We start from the raw sequence: 19,344 nt of genomic DNA on the forward strand, positions 1-19,344 counted from the left end.
TTAGTTTTGGTTTTTTTGAGATAGGGTCTTGCTATGTAGTACAGGCTGGCCTTAAACTCACTGTGTAACCCAGGCTGGATTTGAATTTGGGGCAATCGTTCTGTCTCAGTTTCTTGAATACTGGAATTGCAGGTATGTACCACTGTACCTGGCTAAAATACTTTAGGTTTTTAATTGAATCATAAAACTTGTGTATATTTATGGGTACCATATGGTGCTTCAATGTATACATTGTATATATTGTGTAATGTTCGGCTTCTTAATATTTTCTTTTTACCCTTAGCACTAATTGTTGAGGTAAATCCCGAATTTATTTAATAGACTTTTCTGGGCAGAAACATGCACATAACTTCATTCCTGTTTTTTAAAGATGGCTATCCTTATTTATAGAAATACTTGATTATCTTTAGGGTTTGGCACCATGGATAAATTTAGAAAGCTATTATGCTTTTATCCTGGTCTTTTACTTTCATTTTAAATATTCTGTAGTTGGCTGGGTATAAGTTCTTTCAGGCTTTTCACTCTATCAGAACACCTGTGTTATTGAATGGCCACAATAAGGACCTCTGTTTTTGCTCCTAAATGGTAATAATCAATGCTGTGGCGAAAAATGTCAATTAACTTGATCTTTTAAGGGTATTTGTTATTTTTACCACTACATAAATTAATGATTATATCAGTTAGTGTTTCCATCATGATTAACCTACCAATTTATTCTTTTGTTTGGTAACTCCGTTTATTAAGATTCCACTGTGTGCCTGGTGCTGTGCTAGGTAGTGGGGCATAACCATGAATAAGAAGCATCACAGATTCTGGGGTTATCAGTGAGTGCAGAGTAGAAGTTAGGACATCATGTTAAATATAGAAGTGTGGTACAGAGAGAAATACAAAGGAAATGCGAAGAAATAAGCTTTCAAAGGAAAGCTTAACCATTGATTAACCATTTGATTAATGTCAGTTTTAGTATATTAGCACTTATGCTTTCTAAGGATATATCTTAATTGGTCACCACCTCTAAATAACAAAATAAAGGTAGAATTTTGTTTCTATAGAATAATAGTGTAATATTAATTATGTTAGTGCTTGTTTGTTGTAGAATTTTTTCACAGCAATGATTATTCAAATGAGGTAGGGAAATAATTTGCTACTTGTTTAGGATATCAGTGTACTAATCAACCCTGCATCATGAGCTAAAGTGAAATTAATAAATTCAAGTTACTATAAGTAAACAATTAAATAATTTTGGTTTCAATTTTACAAAAGTATTTTGCAGGGAGGAGAATGTCTGCTATATACTGTCCATGAGAAAATTACCTAAAAATTGTGTGCCTCTTTTTTGTTGTTTGTAAATAATCAGGTTATTATGGAGATTTATATATATGAAATACTTCAGTGATGCCAAGTACTCAGTAAACATTATCTGGATGCAGCTGCTACCTTTCTTCCTCTTACTTTTTCTTATTATTCTGTTAAAATTACTTATATTGTTGAAGAGATACTCTAGGAGTTACTAAAACACACTTTGATGATTTTGTTTGTTGAATAGCATTACAGATGCACCTGGAAGTTACCCCAGAATGAAATATACTGTAGAAATAGTCCCAAAACTGCAAAGAAATATACAGTTATTGGCTTCCTGGTCTGTTTTTTAGAATTATTCACTGCCTAAAAGAAGTACCTAAAAATCTGTGGAAAATGAGCTGTAATTTTTAAAAATAAAGATCATACATTGAACTCATTGTGTTGGTATTTTTATGTGAACAGTGTTGAACTGAACATTAAGAATGAAATGAACCCATTTTCATAGCTTAAGTGCACTAAAAATACATAAGTCCTCCTGCTCATTTTAATAGAATTTTTTATTGTTCTTTTTCCATTAATTTGCACATGTGAACATAATTAAGGTAACTGTATAAATATGGAATTGCCAAGTTGAAAATATGCTATGGTGTGTTTGTTCAGTATTACCAGCTTGCCCTCCGAGGAGCCTCTGCAGGGTTACACTTCAGAGGACTTTTCCCACCACCGTCTCTTCCCTTGCATCTTCCCCTCCAGAAAGGCCTGTGGTAAGCCTGGCTAGCTAGAGTGAGCCTCATGTGCTGGTGGACATCACCCAGTTCGTTGCAGAAAACAGCAGATACCCACTGACTGAAGGCCTTCTATCCCCGTCCCCCACCACCGCCCCAGATTGCCTTCCTTGTTATATTTTTGGGTTTTTATCAAAAATTGCCCAAGGAACTACATGAAAAGAGCTTCTACAGTTACAGTATGATAGCAGCTTAGGCTGTTGCCCTCATGAACATCAGTGTCTGATAAGAATGCACCCTTTCAGAAATCTTTTTTTAGAATTTAGCACTAGGAAGCACATCTATCCTTAAAAAACTAGTTTCTTTCCTTAACAATTTAAACATACTAGTTTTTTTCTTTCTTTCTTTCTTTTTTTCCATTAAGTTTATTGGTACATTTTAGGTATACAGTAGAGTTACATTCATCATTGGAAACTTGTACCTTTACGTGATGTATCTTGGATCTTATTTTTTCCCTATTCCCCTGCCCTTCCTTCACCCCCTCCACCCTTCCCTATTTACAAAGACTTTGTTTCCAGTTTTTCCTTTTCTTATATTTTTTCTTTTCCCTTCTTTCTTTTTCCCTACCCCTCCCACTTCCTCTACTCCTTTAGACCTTTTCTTCCTATTTCACATTATTAAGCATACTATTTTTAAAATAGCTTTATTGGTATGACTCATACATATTTTACTTCAAGTTTATAATTGAACAATTTTAGTGTAGTCAGATTTTGGTAGCCATCGCAGTTCATTCAGAACATTTCATAATCCCTCAGAAGAACCTTTTACCATATACCCTTTAGCAGTTCTTCCCCATTTCTCTCTAATCACTTCCCTAATGCCCTACCTCCCGCACTAATGTTCTTTCTATTTCCTGTTTTGGACTCTGCGTATATCCTGAGGCGTATAATGCGTGGTCTTGTGTGGCTGACTTCTCTCACTTAACCTAGCGTTTTCAAGGTTCCTCCATGGTGCAGGCTGAATGAGTAGGTTGTTGCTTTCTATTGTGGAAAAACATTCCATTGTATGTATATATTGCATTTTATTTTTCTGTTCCTCAAAATGGATTATATTGAGTTGTTTCCTTTTTTTTTGGCTATTATAAATAATGCTCTGTAATGTTCATGTACAAATTATTTTGTGAGTCATTAGGTTATATGCTGCCTCTGTTAAACATTTTGAACAACATCAAGACTGTTTTCCAAAGCAGCAGTATCATTTTGCTTTCCCACCAACAGTGTATGAGAGTTCCACGTTCTCTACATGCTCACTAACACTTGTTCTTATCTGTTGTTGTTGTTGTTATAGCCACCCTAGTGGGTGTTAATTGATTATCTCTCTCTCTCTTTTTTGGGGGGTACCAAGGATTGAACTCCGGGCCTTGCACTTGTGAGGCAGAAACACTGTGCTAAATCCCCAGCCCTCTTATTATGGTTTTGATGAGCATTTCTCAAATGACTAATGTTGTTGAGTATCTTTTCATGTGGTTTTGGTAATTTATTTAAGTTCTTTAGAGAAATATCTGTTTAGGTATTGTGACCTTTTTTCTTTTTCGTAGTGCTGGGGATTGAACCACTGAACCAGGATCACTTTACCCCTGAGCTACATCCTACATCCTTAGTCCTTCTCTTTTTATTTGAGATAGTCTCATTAACTTGCTGAAGGTGACCCTAACTTGCCATCCTCCTGAGTAGCTGGGTTTCTAGGCATGGGCCACAGTGACCAACTTTAACTATTTTAAAATTGCTTTTGTCTTTTTATTGAGTTGTAATTTTTCTTGATATATTTTAGTTCTGACTCCCTTATAAGATGCATATTTTTCAAATATTTCTCCCATTCTTTGGGCTGTCATTTTACTTTCCCAGTAGTAGCCTTTGAGGCTCAATTATAATTTTTATGAAATCTAATTTCTTTTGTAACCTGTGTTTTGTTGTTGTAATTTTGTGTAAATCATAGTCACAAACATTTACTCATAACAGTGTATTAGTGGGACAAAACACCTGATCCACAACATAAAGGATGAAAGGTTTATTCTGGCTCAAGAGTTTCAGAGGTTTTAGTCCATCGTGGGCTGGCTCCAGCGTAGAAACACCATGGGGGAACAACATGGCAAAAGAAAGCTCCTCATCTAGTGGCAAGGGAAATGACACAGAGTAGGAGAGATCAGGGACCAGATAGATTTCCCAAGATCACACCTCTATGACCTACTTCCTCCAGCCGGGCCCCACTTCGTAATCTTCCATTCAGCTGTATTGCCAGTGAGTAATCCATTGATGAGGTTAATACCCTCCCAATCCAGTCACCTCTCCAGGAATCTCTTAATTCAGTTAAGTTGACAATCAGGATTAACCAGCACAGTCTTATAGTTTAGCTCCTCGGTTTATTTTTGTTGTTGTTGTTGGTTTTATTTTTGTGCACGGTATGAGAAAGAGGTCTACCTTCATCTTTTGCTTTTGGATATCTAGTTGTCCTAGTGCTGTTTGAAAAAACAAACAAACTATATTCTTTTAACCATTGAATTGTTTTTTTACCCTTATAAAAAATCAGTTAACCATGCCAGGGTTGTAGCTCAGTGGCACAGCACCTGCCTGGCAACCTCAAGGCCCTGAGTTCAATTTTCAGTACCAAATAAATAAATAAAATCAGTAAACCACAGATGTAACGGTTTATTTCTGGGCCCTGATAGATCACTCCATTGATCTATCCTTACTTAATAGCACAGTGTCTTGATTACAGTAGCTTCTTCCTTTCTAGTCTAAATCCCTTTTGTTACTTTTCCTTGCCTAATTTCCCTGACTGGAACTCCTTGTATAATTGGAAGTGATGAAAGTGAACATTCATGTCTTATTCCTGATCTTTGGGGAAGGACATTGATTCTTTCATTGTTGAATGTGATGTTAGCTTTAGTGTTCCATTGATATACCCTCTATCAAGCTGAGGAAGTTCTCTTCTGTCCCTAGTTTGTTTAATGATTTTTTGCATGCTTAGATGTTTATCTTGAAAGGATGTATCTAATTTTTTCTGTGTCTATTGAGATAGGAATATAGATTCTTGTCCTTTGTTCTATTGATAAGTTATACTACAATAATTGACTTTTAGGTGTTAAGCCATCCATTTTCTTGTGATATTTTGATTTTGATATTAGATAAATACTTGCTTCCTAGAATAAGCTAAGAAGTGTTCCTTCTTTTATTTGTCCAAAAATTTTGTGATAGGTTGGTTTTAATTTTTTTCTTAATTGCTTCATAGAAATCATCAGTGAATGGTCCTGGGCCTTTTGTGTGCGCGTGTGCATGTCCTGCATGTGTGCTTGTGTATGTCTGAAGTTTCATTTGTGCTCCTTTTTATAGATTTATTCAGATTTTCTGTTGCTTCTTGAGTTCATTTTGATAGTTTATTTTTTTCCAGGAATTTGTCCATTTCATTTAGTTAGCTAATTTGTTGGTGTGAATTTGTCGATATTAATCTCTTACAGTCTTTATGATCAGCAGTGATGCTCCTAATTTTTATTCCTATTTAATAATTTTGGATCCCCCCTCTACCTAAAGGTTTATTTTGTTAAGATTTTCAAGAACTTATTTTTTTATATCCTCTATTATTTTTTCTTTATTTCATTAATTTTCACTCAATCATTTCCTTCCCACTTCTTTTGATTTAGTTTGCTCACTTTTGCCTGTTGTCTTAAGGTGGAAATACAGATTCTTGATTGAAACTTTTCTATTTAATGTGGGCAATTGTAGCTAAAATTTTCCTATGAGCATTACTTGATGTCCCATAAATTTTGCTATGTTGTTCCTTTATTTTTAGTCATCTCATCAAAAGTGCATTAGTACTTTCCTTTCTTCTTTTTATGGAGCTGGAAATTAAACCCAGGGCCACACATAAGCTACACAAGCACTGAGCTGTGCCCATCTCCACAAAAATATTTCCTAATTTCTTTATTGATTTAATTGAGCAATTGGTTTATAAAAGTGTTTTTTTAATCTCCACATGTTTGTGAATTTCTAAAATTTGTTATGATTTTTCATTTTATTGCACTGTGATGAGAGAAGATATATTTTTAGCATTTCAATCCTTTTATATTTATTGAAGCTTATTTTGTGACCTATTAAATTATATCCTAGAGGTTCTATGTATCCTGAGAAAACTGAAGAGTCTTCTCTTGTTAAGTGTTCTATAGCTGTCTCTTACATAAACAGTAACACCTTGGTTCTGTTCAAACAATCCAGTTTGCAAAGAAAAGCATTCAGCAAAAATTTGCTTCCATTTGCAAATTCCACATCAGGTGACAAACATGACCTGGCCATCTTTCTGTCACTAGTGCAGCCATCTTTGCCAAAATTGTAAAACAAATTAAGTTTGTAAACCATAGTACCACTGTGCTGTAGTTAGTTTACAGAGTCATACAATTATATTTCTGTTAATATTGACATAGGGGAAAGATGTAACTCCCAATCTGCTACATGTCAGATATGCCAAGTTGGTGGTGTTCCCCAAAATCAAAGAATGAGTTCTAAGGAACAACAGAGGTTAAGAGTAGGAAAAACTTACTGAGAGAGATATTTTCTGAGAGACAGGAGGGGATCTAAAAGTAGGTTGCCACTGAAGCCCTTTGTCAAGAGTAATTTATACAGCAGAGTCACAGTGTGGGTACAGCATGGGTCACACTACCATTAACCTATAGGATTACAAGTGTAACTGCTTGGCTAATATTGGTCCAAAGGAGAAGCAGGTCACATACCCAGGGTGCATGGAAAGAACAAAAGCTTTTGGGGAAGGAATGGGTCTGGATGCTCTAGTCACCCACCTGGGCACCTGATGCCTAGTTGTACTTCCTGGACTAGGTGGTACTAATTATAGTATAATTCCAAGTTACTGTTTATCTCTTAGGCATGAAGAATTGGCTATTGCATCTTGAGGCCTGGCCTTTTTCAGATGCACCTCTAGCAACAATTCTGATTTCTTTATGTTTCTGCTCACTTCCTTAACAGCCCATTCCCTGACTGTATATTAATTTATCTAATTTAGCTGCCCATAATATTTGTGTTACTTTTTTTTCAGCGGACAAATTAATCAGTCCTAAAGACATTGATCCTGTTCAGCGCTATGTCCCACTACAGAATCAACGTAATGTGAGCATGAGGTTCTCCAATCAGGTAAGAAGATACTGTATTGCTCAGTTTTAGACTCATCCAAAGATATTTAGAGCTTAACTGAAGAGGAAATTTTATGCTGAGTGGGTTTTTTTGCTCCTTCTGAAGGAAAGGCTTGGTCTTTTTCTGATTACTAAAGTTATTTGTGGTAAAGGATTATCTATTTATTAATGAGGAAGTAAGAATCAGATGTGTCGAAGAAGATATCTTTTGGGTAAGTGTATTCTCCAGAATAGGTGACTTTAGAGTATCACATATTTTTGAGAAGTTGCAGGGCATATGCTGAGCAAGAGGACAGATAACATGTTATTGAACATAGTGGGATTCCATAAATGGCCCTGTGCTTGTTGTCTCTCCCTGCTATGTCACTGTGACAGGACTGAGTCACTGATAGAGTTATTTTCACTTGGTGACATGTCGGGCAAGGAATGGTTTTCAAATTTCTATGTTTAGTATGGGTGGATAGACTATATTGTGTCAACAGAATAAGTGTTTGCAGGATCGGCAAGATTGATGTCAACTTGAGCAAACTCTCAAGTATTAAATGATACCAGTAACAAGGACTGTTAAAATGAACATGCTGTGGATTGTGGAAACTGCCTGAGGAGAAAGGAAATGAACCTGAATATGTGCCTGGGATTTCAAGCAGTTAGCGTGCATTTAATAAGAATGGCATCAGCATTTACAGAGGATATGCTTACAAATTGAAATGCTCCTTTTATTTTAAAGAGTATATATGTTAACACGTGCCCACGTACAGGCATGTGCAGGCGCACTCACACACACACACACACACACACACACACACGCACAAGGATTGCTTCTTTTAATGAGAGAAAGGGAAAGACAGTAGTAGGTCCATTCAGTTCTGTTCCACTATTTCTCTAACTCCTGTTGGTCTCCAACAAAAGATGTAATTTGCCTGAGTGGTTTATAGATGAGAATCTCTGTGAGAGACTTGTTAATAAAATGTTAAGATTTTCTCAAAAAAAAATCTTTGTGTTAATATGTGATAGAAAATTTTCACTGGCCTATTAGACCCACAGGATAGGGATGTGACCTTTGTCTTAGGCTAGCATGTAGAGCAATCCAAATGTACAGTCTGTACAAATTCAGTTTTACTTTAAGAAATAGTAAAGCCAGACATTGTGGTACGTGCCTAAACTCCCAGCACTCTGGGAGGCTGAGCCAGGAGGATCACAAGTATGAGCACTGCCTGTGTAGCTTAGTGTCTTAGGGGGACTCTCAAAATAATAAAGAAAATATTGGGGATGTAACTCAATGAAGGTACACAAAAAGAAAAGAAATGGTGAGGTATTGGAAGCTTCGATGTGGTGGTATATAAAATGATGCAGTTCCCTTGCACTTTCTCAACCGGTTGGCACTTCTGGCATGACCCTCTCCACTGCTGGTGCAGGGTAAAGTGGACTGATGAAAAATAGGTGTCAGCCATACCCTAGATGTGCATTTCTCTGCTTGACATTTCGGTTTCAATGGCTGCTGAGTCATTATTGGCTAGATCAGATTTTTTTTTTTTTTTTTTTTTTTTTTTGAGACAGAGTCTTACTCTGTAGTTGAGTCTGACCTGGAACTCACTATGTAGCCCGGGCTGGTCTTGAACTCATAGCTATCCTCCTGCCTCGGCCTCCCGGGTGCTGTGATTACAGGCATGCGCCACCATGCCCAGCAGATCAGATTTTGTTAATAACAAATTTGTCAGATTGACAAGGTACTTTAAACTCTGCCAAATGTTGGGAAAGAAAACAGAATAGTAAAATCGAGACAACCCCTGCCCTTCAAGGAAGGTATTTTAGCAGTCCCTTTGACAACCCTTGTCCTTGATGATTCATTGGAGGCTCACAGAACACCGAAGCTGTTGTTCTTAACATTTAGGGCTTACTGCATAAAAGGATATAGAACAAAATCAGTGAAAGGCAAGACATATTGAACAAGTCTTGTAGAAACTAGGCACAAACTTCCAAATGTTCTTTTATAGGGGAGTCATGTGAGATGTATGATTTGTGACAATGTATCAAAGTATTACCAAGTAAGGGAGTTAGCTCGAATTTGAATGACCAGAGTTTTTGTTAAATTATTTTTGTACTACCCAATCCTCAAAGAAAACCAGTTGTTCACCATAAATCACATACCATAGTTTATTCAGATTTTACCAATAATAAATGCATACATGTCCATGTGTGTACATGTGTATGTTTGTAACTGTCATCAAAATGGGGGTGATTATATTACCATAAGGCTCCCTTGGGTTACTACTCTTTTATAACCACACCACTCCTTTTACCTGAGTCCTTAACGTTTGGCAATTCCTAATATGGTCAACTCTTAAATTTTGTCATTTTAAGAATGTTTAATGAGGGCCGGGGATTTAGCGCAAGGTCCTGAATTCAATCCCCAGTACCAAAAACAAACAAACAAACAAGAATGTTTAATGAGATGGACCATACATAGCTAACCATTCACCCTAAAAAGTGTTCTATAGTAACTATTTTATATTTATTGAGCAGCGTATCAGATTGTATAAAAATTTTTGTTTTAGCTACAAAATTTGATTAAAAAATTCATTGAGGTAAAGGATAGTCTATCGTACTTATTGCAATTTTGTCTATTACATTGTTCTTTCTTTTCTGAATTTCCCAGCTTTCTTCATTTTCTTTGTTTCAAGTGTTTCTTTTTACATATCATTTAAATGTAACTGTGCTAGCATCAAATTTCTTAGTTTTCCTTAGTGTGAAAATTTTACATTACTTTCATTCCTAAGGGGTAGTTTTTAGAAATATAGGATTTCATAGATGTTGTTTTCTTTCAGCACTAAGAAATATTACGCTACTTCCTCAGGCCTCCATAGTTTCAGGTTAGAAATTCCTTGTCAGCTCAAATTTGTGTTCCAGTATCAATAACATTCCGATTCTCTCTGGCCCAAATATCCTATGTCCCTGGGTAGAGGGCCAGGAAACCCCAGGTGTAGCTAAGGTGGGTGGATCTGTCCACTTGCTGGTGACCTTAGTGCTGAGCAGGGGTCCAGTAGATTTATCACTGCTTGGAAGGCTTTGCTAGGGCTTTTTGCTAATGATGCTACAATCAGTGTTCTGGTTGTGGAACACAAGCTGGCTTGGCACACAAGTATTTTGAAGCTATTGGGAAAGGCAATTGACCAACTGGTACCTCAGTTGAGGAGCTAGGATTGAAACTACTTATGTAGTCTCTGTTGTGCTTCTCATTTCCCAGTCCTTTAGCCAGAGAAAACAGACTTTTAAATCCTCTTACCTATGCCTGTTTGTTGTTTCGGGCCTAGGCCTCTCCAAGGTCCAGTCCAGCATATGTGGAGTTCTTCAAGTGCTAAAGTCTCCAGGTAGTCCAGCACGCCTTCTTTCCAGTTTTCATAGTTCTTTAATCATTATTAGTGTAGGCCATCTTGTTCCTACTTCCAGGTTTTGTTGGTAGGTAATTTATATTTGTAAGTCTTTCTATGAGTAAAAATTAAAGATATCTTTTTCTTTCTTGACTTTGTCATTTCTTCAGAGTAATTTTTTAAAAGTATAGTAATGGCTTATTTGTTTACTTATTAACAGCTTTATTAAAATATAATTTGCATGCCACACAGTTCATTACTTAAAAGTATATAATTCAATTGATTTTAGTTATTTTCCACAATCAGTTTAACATTTTTATTCCACTGAGAAACCGATTGCCCTTTAGTACTCTTCATTTTCCCTCAACTTTCCCCACTCCTCAGTTCAGAATTAAATAGCTACTAGTCTATTTTCTATCTATATGATTTTGCCTATTTTAGACATTTCATGTAAATGATTTCATGTAATATGTACTATTTCATGAGTGGCTCTTTGACTAAGCATAATGTTTTCAAAGTTCATACACATGGTAGCATAGAACTGCACTTCATTTCTTTTATGGTATTCCATTTTACTTATTTACCACCTTTTATTTATTCACTCAGCAGATAATAAACATGTGAGTTATGATTGTTATGAATAATACTGCTGTGAACTTCCAACTACAAGTTACTATGTGACACACGTTTCCATTTTTCTTGGATAATTTCACCTAGAAATGAAATTGCTGGGTTATATATACTAAACTCTAGATTAAGATTTGCCTGGCTGTTTTTCAAGTGACTGCACCATTTTACATTTATCCCCAACAGTTTGTGAGGGTTCCAGTTTCTCTACATCCTTGCCAATACTTGTTATTTCCCATTTTTTTAATTGGAAAATTAGTTTTTAATTAACTTTATTGGTACATTTAAGGTATACAATGTAATGACATTCATCATTGGAAATTTGCACCTTTATGTAATCCATCTTGGTTCTTATTTTTCCCCATTCCCCTGCCCTCCCTTTAACCCCTCCACCCCACCCCCATCTACAAAGACTTCTTTTATAGTCATTCTGGTAAGTAGGAAGCATTATCTTATTGTGACTTTAACATGTATTTTCCTAGTTAGAAAGTTAAGCATATTTTCATGTGATTGTTGACAGTTTGTGTGTATATATTCTTTGGGAAGATGTCAATTCAGATACTATGGCCATCTTTCGACTTGTCTTTTTATGATTGAATTGTGAGGTTCTTTATATCATGACCCTTTTATATGATGGCAAATATTTTCTCCTATTCCCTGAATTATTATTCTACTTTGTTTACGGTGTTATTTGAAGCACAGTAATTTTACATTTTTGTGAAGGGCAATTTATTTTTTCCTTAATTGCTTATACTTGTAGTGTCATATCTAAGAAATTATTGCCTAATCCATGGTCTCAAAGATTTATGCTTAGGTTTTCATCTCAGAATTTTATGATCTTAACTCTTACATTTAGGTATATGATCCATGTTGACTTAATTTTTGTATATTATATGATGTAGGTAGGGCTCCAACTTTGCATGTAGACCTCCAGTTGTCACCATTTGGTGAATCTCTACAATTATTTTTTATTTTTTTAATGAGGTAAAATAATGAAATATTTATCATTTTAATTATTCATAAATTTGTATAGTTCATTGGCATTAAATACAGTTATAATGTTGTTGTAACCATCACCACTATCTATACTAAAACTTTTAAATTGTCTTACATAGGGCTGAGGATTTAGCTCAGTGGTTCTGCCGTCTGTCTCACAAGCACAAGGTCCGGAGGTTGATCTCTGGCACCCCCCCAAAAAATCATCTTGCATAAAAACTCTACCCATTAAACAATGACACCCTATTCCCTGCACCCTTCAGTCTCTGATAAACTCTATTTACCCTTTCTATTTACCCTTTCTCTATTAATTTGTCTTTTTTAGTTACTTGTTATAGAGTTATGTAATATTCTGTGCCTGTCTCACTTTATTAAGCAAAATTTTCAGAGTAATTTTTGTGTTTCACTAATGTCATGTTTCTTTTTTTTTCTTGCTGGTTATTTTGTTATATAACTTGTGGTCTTCATTATCCAATCATATATTATGAATATGGCTGGTACATTAGTCTTTCCCCTCATCATCCCAACAAAAGGTGGAGATGTGATTAGGACTTTTGCCTCCTGATTAGCCTTATCCATAAGTCAGGGAGGCAGTGGTAAACAAACTACACCCTTACTGCCCTTGCCAGATGCAGAATGTGAAGGAGCTGTGCTTGCACTAGAACCATTAATTCACCTCAGACCATTTGTTCAGTATTATTTTAGGAAAAGTCCTGCTTTGCCATGAACTGTGATCCCTATGTAGGGCATAGCTAGCCACTACAGCACTTTTTGGCAGAAATGAGGATTGAACCTAGGGCCTTTGTACTGAAATATATCCTCAGCCCTTCTTATTTTTAAGACAAGATTTCACTAAGTTGGCCAAACTGGGCTTGAACTTGTGATCCTCTTGCCTCAGCTTCCCAGAGTGCTAGAAGTACAGGTCTGTTCCCACTACTCCCATCTCTACTTTGACCTTTAATCAGTCCTTCCTTCCATGTCACTCCCCATTTTCCACACCCACCTTCCATTCTACCTGCAAATATACCCCTCCGGAGATCCTTTAGTTGGAGTCAGCTCTCAGACCTGCTGTAGCATTTTGGTGATAATCTAAGTGAGATACGGTGTGTTTTACATGGATTTCCTTCGTCTTATTCACTAATACATTTCTGTTCACCATATTTTGTACTACGAAGATATTGAAATATCTTGTTATCTGATTACCTTCTCTTCATTGCTCAGGCTTTAGTCTGTTTTGTTTATTTTTAATATTTTTGCTCATTTCTCTGAAGTCTAAGGAGGACTGAGAATTCATTGGGTGTACTCACTTTTCTCATAGGATCAGTAGCCTAGTCCTCAACCTTCTTTGCTCAAGTCTTATCTCATTACTTTTAAATGTCTTTTGTACTGGTGTACTCCATGCTGCTTTTAGATGTTGGTAAATAATCCTAACATTGAGTTGAGCAGAGTAGACTTTCATTAAATTGTGATATACCACTCCCATAGGTGCATACAAAGTAAATACTTCAATTATTCATATTGTCTGGTAAAGTAATATTTGAAAGAAAATAGCTTATTTCAAATTGCTAAATGATCTGTCCTTTATGTGTTAAACAGGGCAACAATGTCTGCTCCTCTACCTCTACTTTTCTGTGTCATTTGATCTTCCCACAATGAAACAAGTTGAACAGGTTTGGAAAGTGTACCTTTAAGTCTGCTTTCACAAAGCCCTTTGTATACCCCATACTACAACAATTATCATGCTATCATAGTTCCTGGTTTACTTGCTGACTCTCTGACGAATGTCCTCAGTAGAGAATATGTCTGTTCCCCCTTTTCTTCTTTTAACCCTATTAGGTATTTGACTATTTGTAAGAATGAAAGAGATATGAGTATCAGCTGTTGACTATTTATAGACATTGTATGAGCCATTATATGCGTCATACCTGATTTTAACACCTTTCTGAGGTAAATATTACCATGCCCATTTTACAGATAAGATATGAGTCTCAGAGGCATTTAGTATTTTCTCCAAGGTTACACAGTTATCAGATGGCAGAACCAATAAGAAGGTGTTAACTGAAGAAGGAAAAGAAGGAATGCCAAAAATTTATAAACAGTTATTTTCATAATAGTGTGATGGAGTTAACAGGAAAAAAAAATACCAGTTTGCTTTCATAATAGTTGGGCTCAATATTGCATCACTGGAAAGCAGTTTTACCTGTGCCTGAGGACAATGAGAGACCTGTGCAAGTGATCTGAAAAATTACACGCAAATGTTTCCACATCGTTACAAAATACATGCTGGGATTCACTATATATTTCATTTATCATGTTTAAAGAGTCCAATTATTTCTTCTCTCTTCTTTTCAGTTGTGCTGGTGTAAGGCCAAGTCCACAAATGTAACAATTAGTAATTTTATTAGGGAGCTCCTTCTTCCTTGCCAAAGGAAATCCCCTTCAAGGGGACGAGCAAGCTTCTTACTCCCTCTCCTCATTCACCCTTACTTGTTCCTGTTAGAGAGCCCATCATTTTGTTGTTGCCTAGGTGATGGTAGTACAAGATACCCACTGATTATCTGTTAATGAGACTTCCATTGTTCATACTGCACCTTCTCTGCCACATTAATATGAGATAATGGTCACTTAAAAGCTTTGTTTGTTTCTGGCCTTACTGCTCTTTCATACTTGGAAGAGGGCTGATTGCAACAGAAACGAAGCAGCTGACCATGTGCTTTCCACCATTCACTATATTTTTGCATCATAGTTATCCACTGAGAATAAGGTAAATCTGTAGAGGACATCCATGTATATGTTAACAGAAGGAGGTGTTCTATAGCAAGTAGATGTCATTTTGAAATTTTCATGATCCTTTTGGTTAAAGAGGAAAACACACTTAATACCTTTTTAAATGTTTGTGAGATTCTGTATGAAACTACTATATTTAGCAGGCAAGGGCCAGCCAAAAATTGTTTTTTCCTTCCCGTATTTTTCTGTTTTTAAATGTATTTAGGAAAAATTAGTCTTTTCTCTGGAAATTGATATTGTTGAATGCAATAGAGTTCTTACATAAATAAGTCATTCTAATATTAAGAGTCATAGAAAAAATATTCTGATATAAAAATGTTGTTTGAATATTCAACAATACAAACAGGGGAGATTTCATATTTTGGGACTTTCTGCCTAGTATGAGCACAGCCTTTGGAGGCAAATTGATCAACCTTTGTTTGCCTTAGCTTCCTCACTGGTAAAGTCAGAATTATGAGAATTAAATGAGTTAAAGGTAAAGAGCTTAGACAAGTTCATGGCTTATACTTAAACATTCAGTAAATGTTAACTGTTATTATTTGTATTTTGATAGTTCCAATGCAGACATGGTAGTTAATTGAGGTGCTTAGTAGATGTGAAAAGAAAAGGTGCATATTCATGTTGCTGTGAAACAAAATATGGGTGTAGACAGGTCTCTGACCACCACGGAGTAAGATTATAGTTTTCTGTCAGAATGTGTGTAATGCAGATAATGGAGTAAAATGTATTCTAGGAAGGGAGGACAAAGAAATCTCACAAGAACGTTAAAACAGTGTCAGGAATATGAGAATGTGGAAAATTTTGAGGCAGTGGTTCGAGAATGTTGACTCCTTGTTGTCTGGGAGGAGCAGCAAAGCACTGGTAGAGATCCAGGTCTAGTCCATAGATCTTGCATGGTTCTATAGACCAGAGCTTCAGTGTAACCCATAGAAAGTCTTCAAATGTCTCTTGAGTATTACTTTTAATCTATAAAATTATTTAGCGATGTTTGATTCATAGCACCCCTTCTAGCATTTCTCTTGCCAGCTTCTATGATCTAGATTATTGGTAACTTTTGAGTAATTTTCTTGGAGTGCTGTGCCCAGAAGGCAGATTGTAGGGAGTTTAAAGACCATCTGTGGCAGACCATCTGTTCAGGAAGTTGAATTTACTACCATCCGATAAAGGTAATATGCCCCTCCTAATTTTATAGGTATAGTATACCACTTCTCTAATATGGATTTACAGCTAGCTCCCTTTTTTTAAAAAAAAAAAATTCTTGTTTTAAATCTATTCAGTTTTAAAGGTTTATTAATCTTAGGTGATTTAAGGAAATTTTATACGTGGTTCAGTTCACCCTAATGCTCTCAAACAGTTTAACCAGTTTGAGATATAATTTCTACTTAAAGGATTAAAAAAGAAAAAATGCTCTGCTTCACTAGCTTGGCAAAGAAAGAAAAATGTTTGTGTGGGACCAAAACCCAAATTTATCTAAAAGCATGGGAGCAAAATTGGGTGCTGAGCAGAAGTTCCTATGCTTATCATAATAAAACTGAATAAAGCAGTCAAGGCATCAAAACTGCTTATGAAAGCCTACTTTAATATATCACATCTACCTAGAGGTTATCCTCAGGTAATATCATCTGTAGTGTGTAAGGGAAATGAGACTCTTTTATCAATCAGTGTTTATACCAGAGCCAATTAAAAATAAATGCCTTGATAAGAAAAATCCAGAACTGAGAAAGTTGAATTGAAAATAAAAAAGAGAGCTTAAACATATTTAAAAACATCATTGTAATTAACCTACTGAACTTACTAAGAATAAAAGTTCCAATGATAAGCATGATATGTAATGAAATACTTCTATAGGTAAAGCTACCTTTTAGTTATGGCTGAGAAATGTAAAAGAGCGAAAATAGAACCAAGTAATAAAGCAAGATTTATAGTCCAGAATAAGGATGTACAAGAAATATTATAGTCTAGTAGTATTTTAATGAATCTAGTGTTTTGCTCTGAGAAAAAAACATCTGTAATTATGAGTCTAAACATTTATTCATAATTATGAATATACTAAACCTAGAATTTACCTTTCCTTTTTTCTTATTTTGAATGTATTAACAATTTTTAAGGTCTGTTAATCTTTGAAGAAAGACTTGTCAATTAATCTTGGTCTTACCCCTGCCACTTATTTAATAGTCTGTATTATAAGGAGCTGCACTTTTTGAAAACTAGGAACTTAAACATTTGGAAGCCCCTACCTCCCTGAGGAGTGTGTGACTTTCTCATAAGACGTCCTTGGAGAGTTCCAGGTGTTTTTGCCATCATACTAGTAAAATAATTATGGCTATTTCTCGTCAATCCCTTGAGGCAATACTTCACATTGATGGCATGATTATGATGATAGAGCAGATCACATGTGTTGATACATTCTTGAGAGAATTCATTTTTGCATTCAGAAACACCCAAGCTTCGAATTTGAGTAGACTTAACACATTTAATATATCACTTTAAGTGGATTGATCAACCTTGACAGTCTGCAGAGAAAAGGCCAATATGAAAGGAATGCTTTTCAGCTATAAGAGCTTATTTTCCATGCAGCAGAGTTCCAAATTTAGGATAAAAGTCAATACATATTTAGTAAACCATGTCCATAATTATATAGATCAGAGCTAAAAACATATATACGCTTTGGTATCTACTTTTTAAATTATTGAGGAAGAGGTGGTTTCATGCTTTATTTTCTTTAAATACAAATGCATACAATTTTGCTTGCACTATTTACCTGAAGATTAATGAATACTACATATGTATGTGTTTTTAAGGTGATAGTGTAATATCTTTGCATTGTGCATGCCTATCTGTAAAATCTCTCTTGACCTTGAACAATTAATCTCATGAAGACTTAATTTCTTCATCTATTGAACAGGGAAAACAATGCATAGCTCACAGTGTTGTGTATGGTTAAATGATAATTTATGTAACTTTCTTAATAAAATGTATGATATAATAAGAGCTATATAAATATTATTGCTGGTTTTATTTCATATAATTTCTCCTATCAGTAACACTATTTCTTATTAAGGAGATTAGAAAAGGGGGGGGCAGGGTGGGAATAAAATTTTTTAAAAAAGAGATTAGAAAAGTCCTGAGATCTGGAGGAAAGTGTTATATTTTGAATATTTTGGCTATTACTACACATAGGCTTTCTTATGATGTGGTTATACTTTCATTGTATATTCAGTTTTATATTCATTAATACTTATGTACTCAGAGTTATTATTCCTATAAAATGTTAATTTTTAAATCTTGGCATAATGCTTCTTTGTTTGACAATATCAAGGCTCCCTTTATTAGGGAGTTTTTCCTAATAAGAGCCAACCAAATTTTGATGTTTACTGCCATATCACAGCATTTTATTTCAAAGGTTTTTTTTCTTCATTGAGTTTATTGATACATTTTAGGCATAAAGTACAGTTGCATTCATTTTTGGGATCATGTACCTTTACATGACAGGTCTTTTTCCCCTTGTCCCTGCCCTCCCTTCAACTGTCCTCCCCTCCCCTTTTAAAAACACTTCATTTCCATTTTTTCATTTTCTCATATTTTTTTCTTTATCACACAGCATTTTAAAAACTGTTGCTGTGGCATAATCCTTTTTTTTTCTTTTTATTGAGTTTATTGGTACAATCTAGGTATACAATACAATTACATTCATCATTGGGATTCTGTACCTTTACATAATAGGTCTTGATTCTCATTTTTCCCCTTGTCCCTGCCCTCCCTTCACCCCCTCCTCCCCTCCCCATTTACAAACACTTTATTTCCATTTTTTCAGTTTCTCATATTTTTTTCCTCTCCCTTATTACCTTTCCCCCAACCTTCCCACTTTCCCTACACCTTTAGCCCTTTACTTCCTATTTCACATTATTAATTATCTCATTAGGTTCCTGTGCACTATTATAGTATTTCACTCAAACTATTCGGTATTTCAGATAAAGAAATCTCTGTATGAACATTAAAAATAGGGAATCCTAAAATAAAACTAAAAAGGAAAGTAAAAGAGAAAAGGCAGTGATGTAACATTAAAATAATCCTCAATTCTGGAGATGAAAATGGTCCCTGAACGTATTTAAATTGCTTCTCGCTCTTATAGTCTTATCTTATTTTTTTTTTCATTATTTAGAGAATACTTTATTAGTTTCTGTAATCAAACTCACGTAGATATGACCTTACATATTTAGTACGATGTGTTACCCCTGTACACATGGAAAAAAAATAAAAAATAAAAATAAAAATAAATTAACATTTCTAGACCAATGTGGTTGTCCATTTCTGTACAATGCCAACTCAACACAGTAAATTGGGA

General features: G+C 35.3%; 1 protein-coding gene across 1 annotated transcript in view; it reads left to right on the forward strand.

Moving 5' to 3' along the window:
* Positions 1–19,344, forward strand: part of Phkb (phosphorylase kinase regulatory subunit beta) — a 214,358-nt gene that overhangs the window by 129,620 nt on the left and 65,394 nt on the right. The window contains exon 15 of the mRNA XM_033759669.1: positions 7,128–7,222. Within this exon, the coding sequence (XP_033615560.1) occupies positions 7,128–7,222 (95 nt within the window). The remainder of the gene's footprint in view (positions 1–7,127; positions 7,223–19,344) is intronic.

This window comes from Fukomys damarensis, unplaced genomic scaffold (genome assembly GCF_012274545.1).
Source record: "Fukomys damarensis isolate Sample0158 unplaced genomic scaffold, DMR_v1.0_HiC HiC_scaffold_37, whole genome shotgun sequence".
NCBI classification, from domain to species: Eukaryota; Metazoa; Chordata; class Mammalia; order Rodentia; family Bathyergidae; genus Fukomys; species Fukomys damarensis.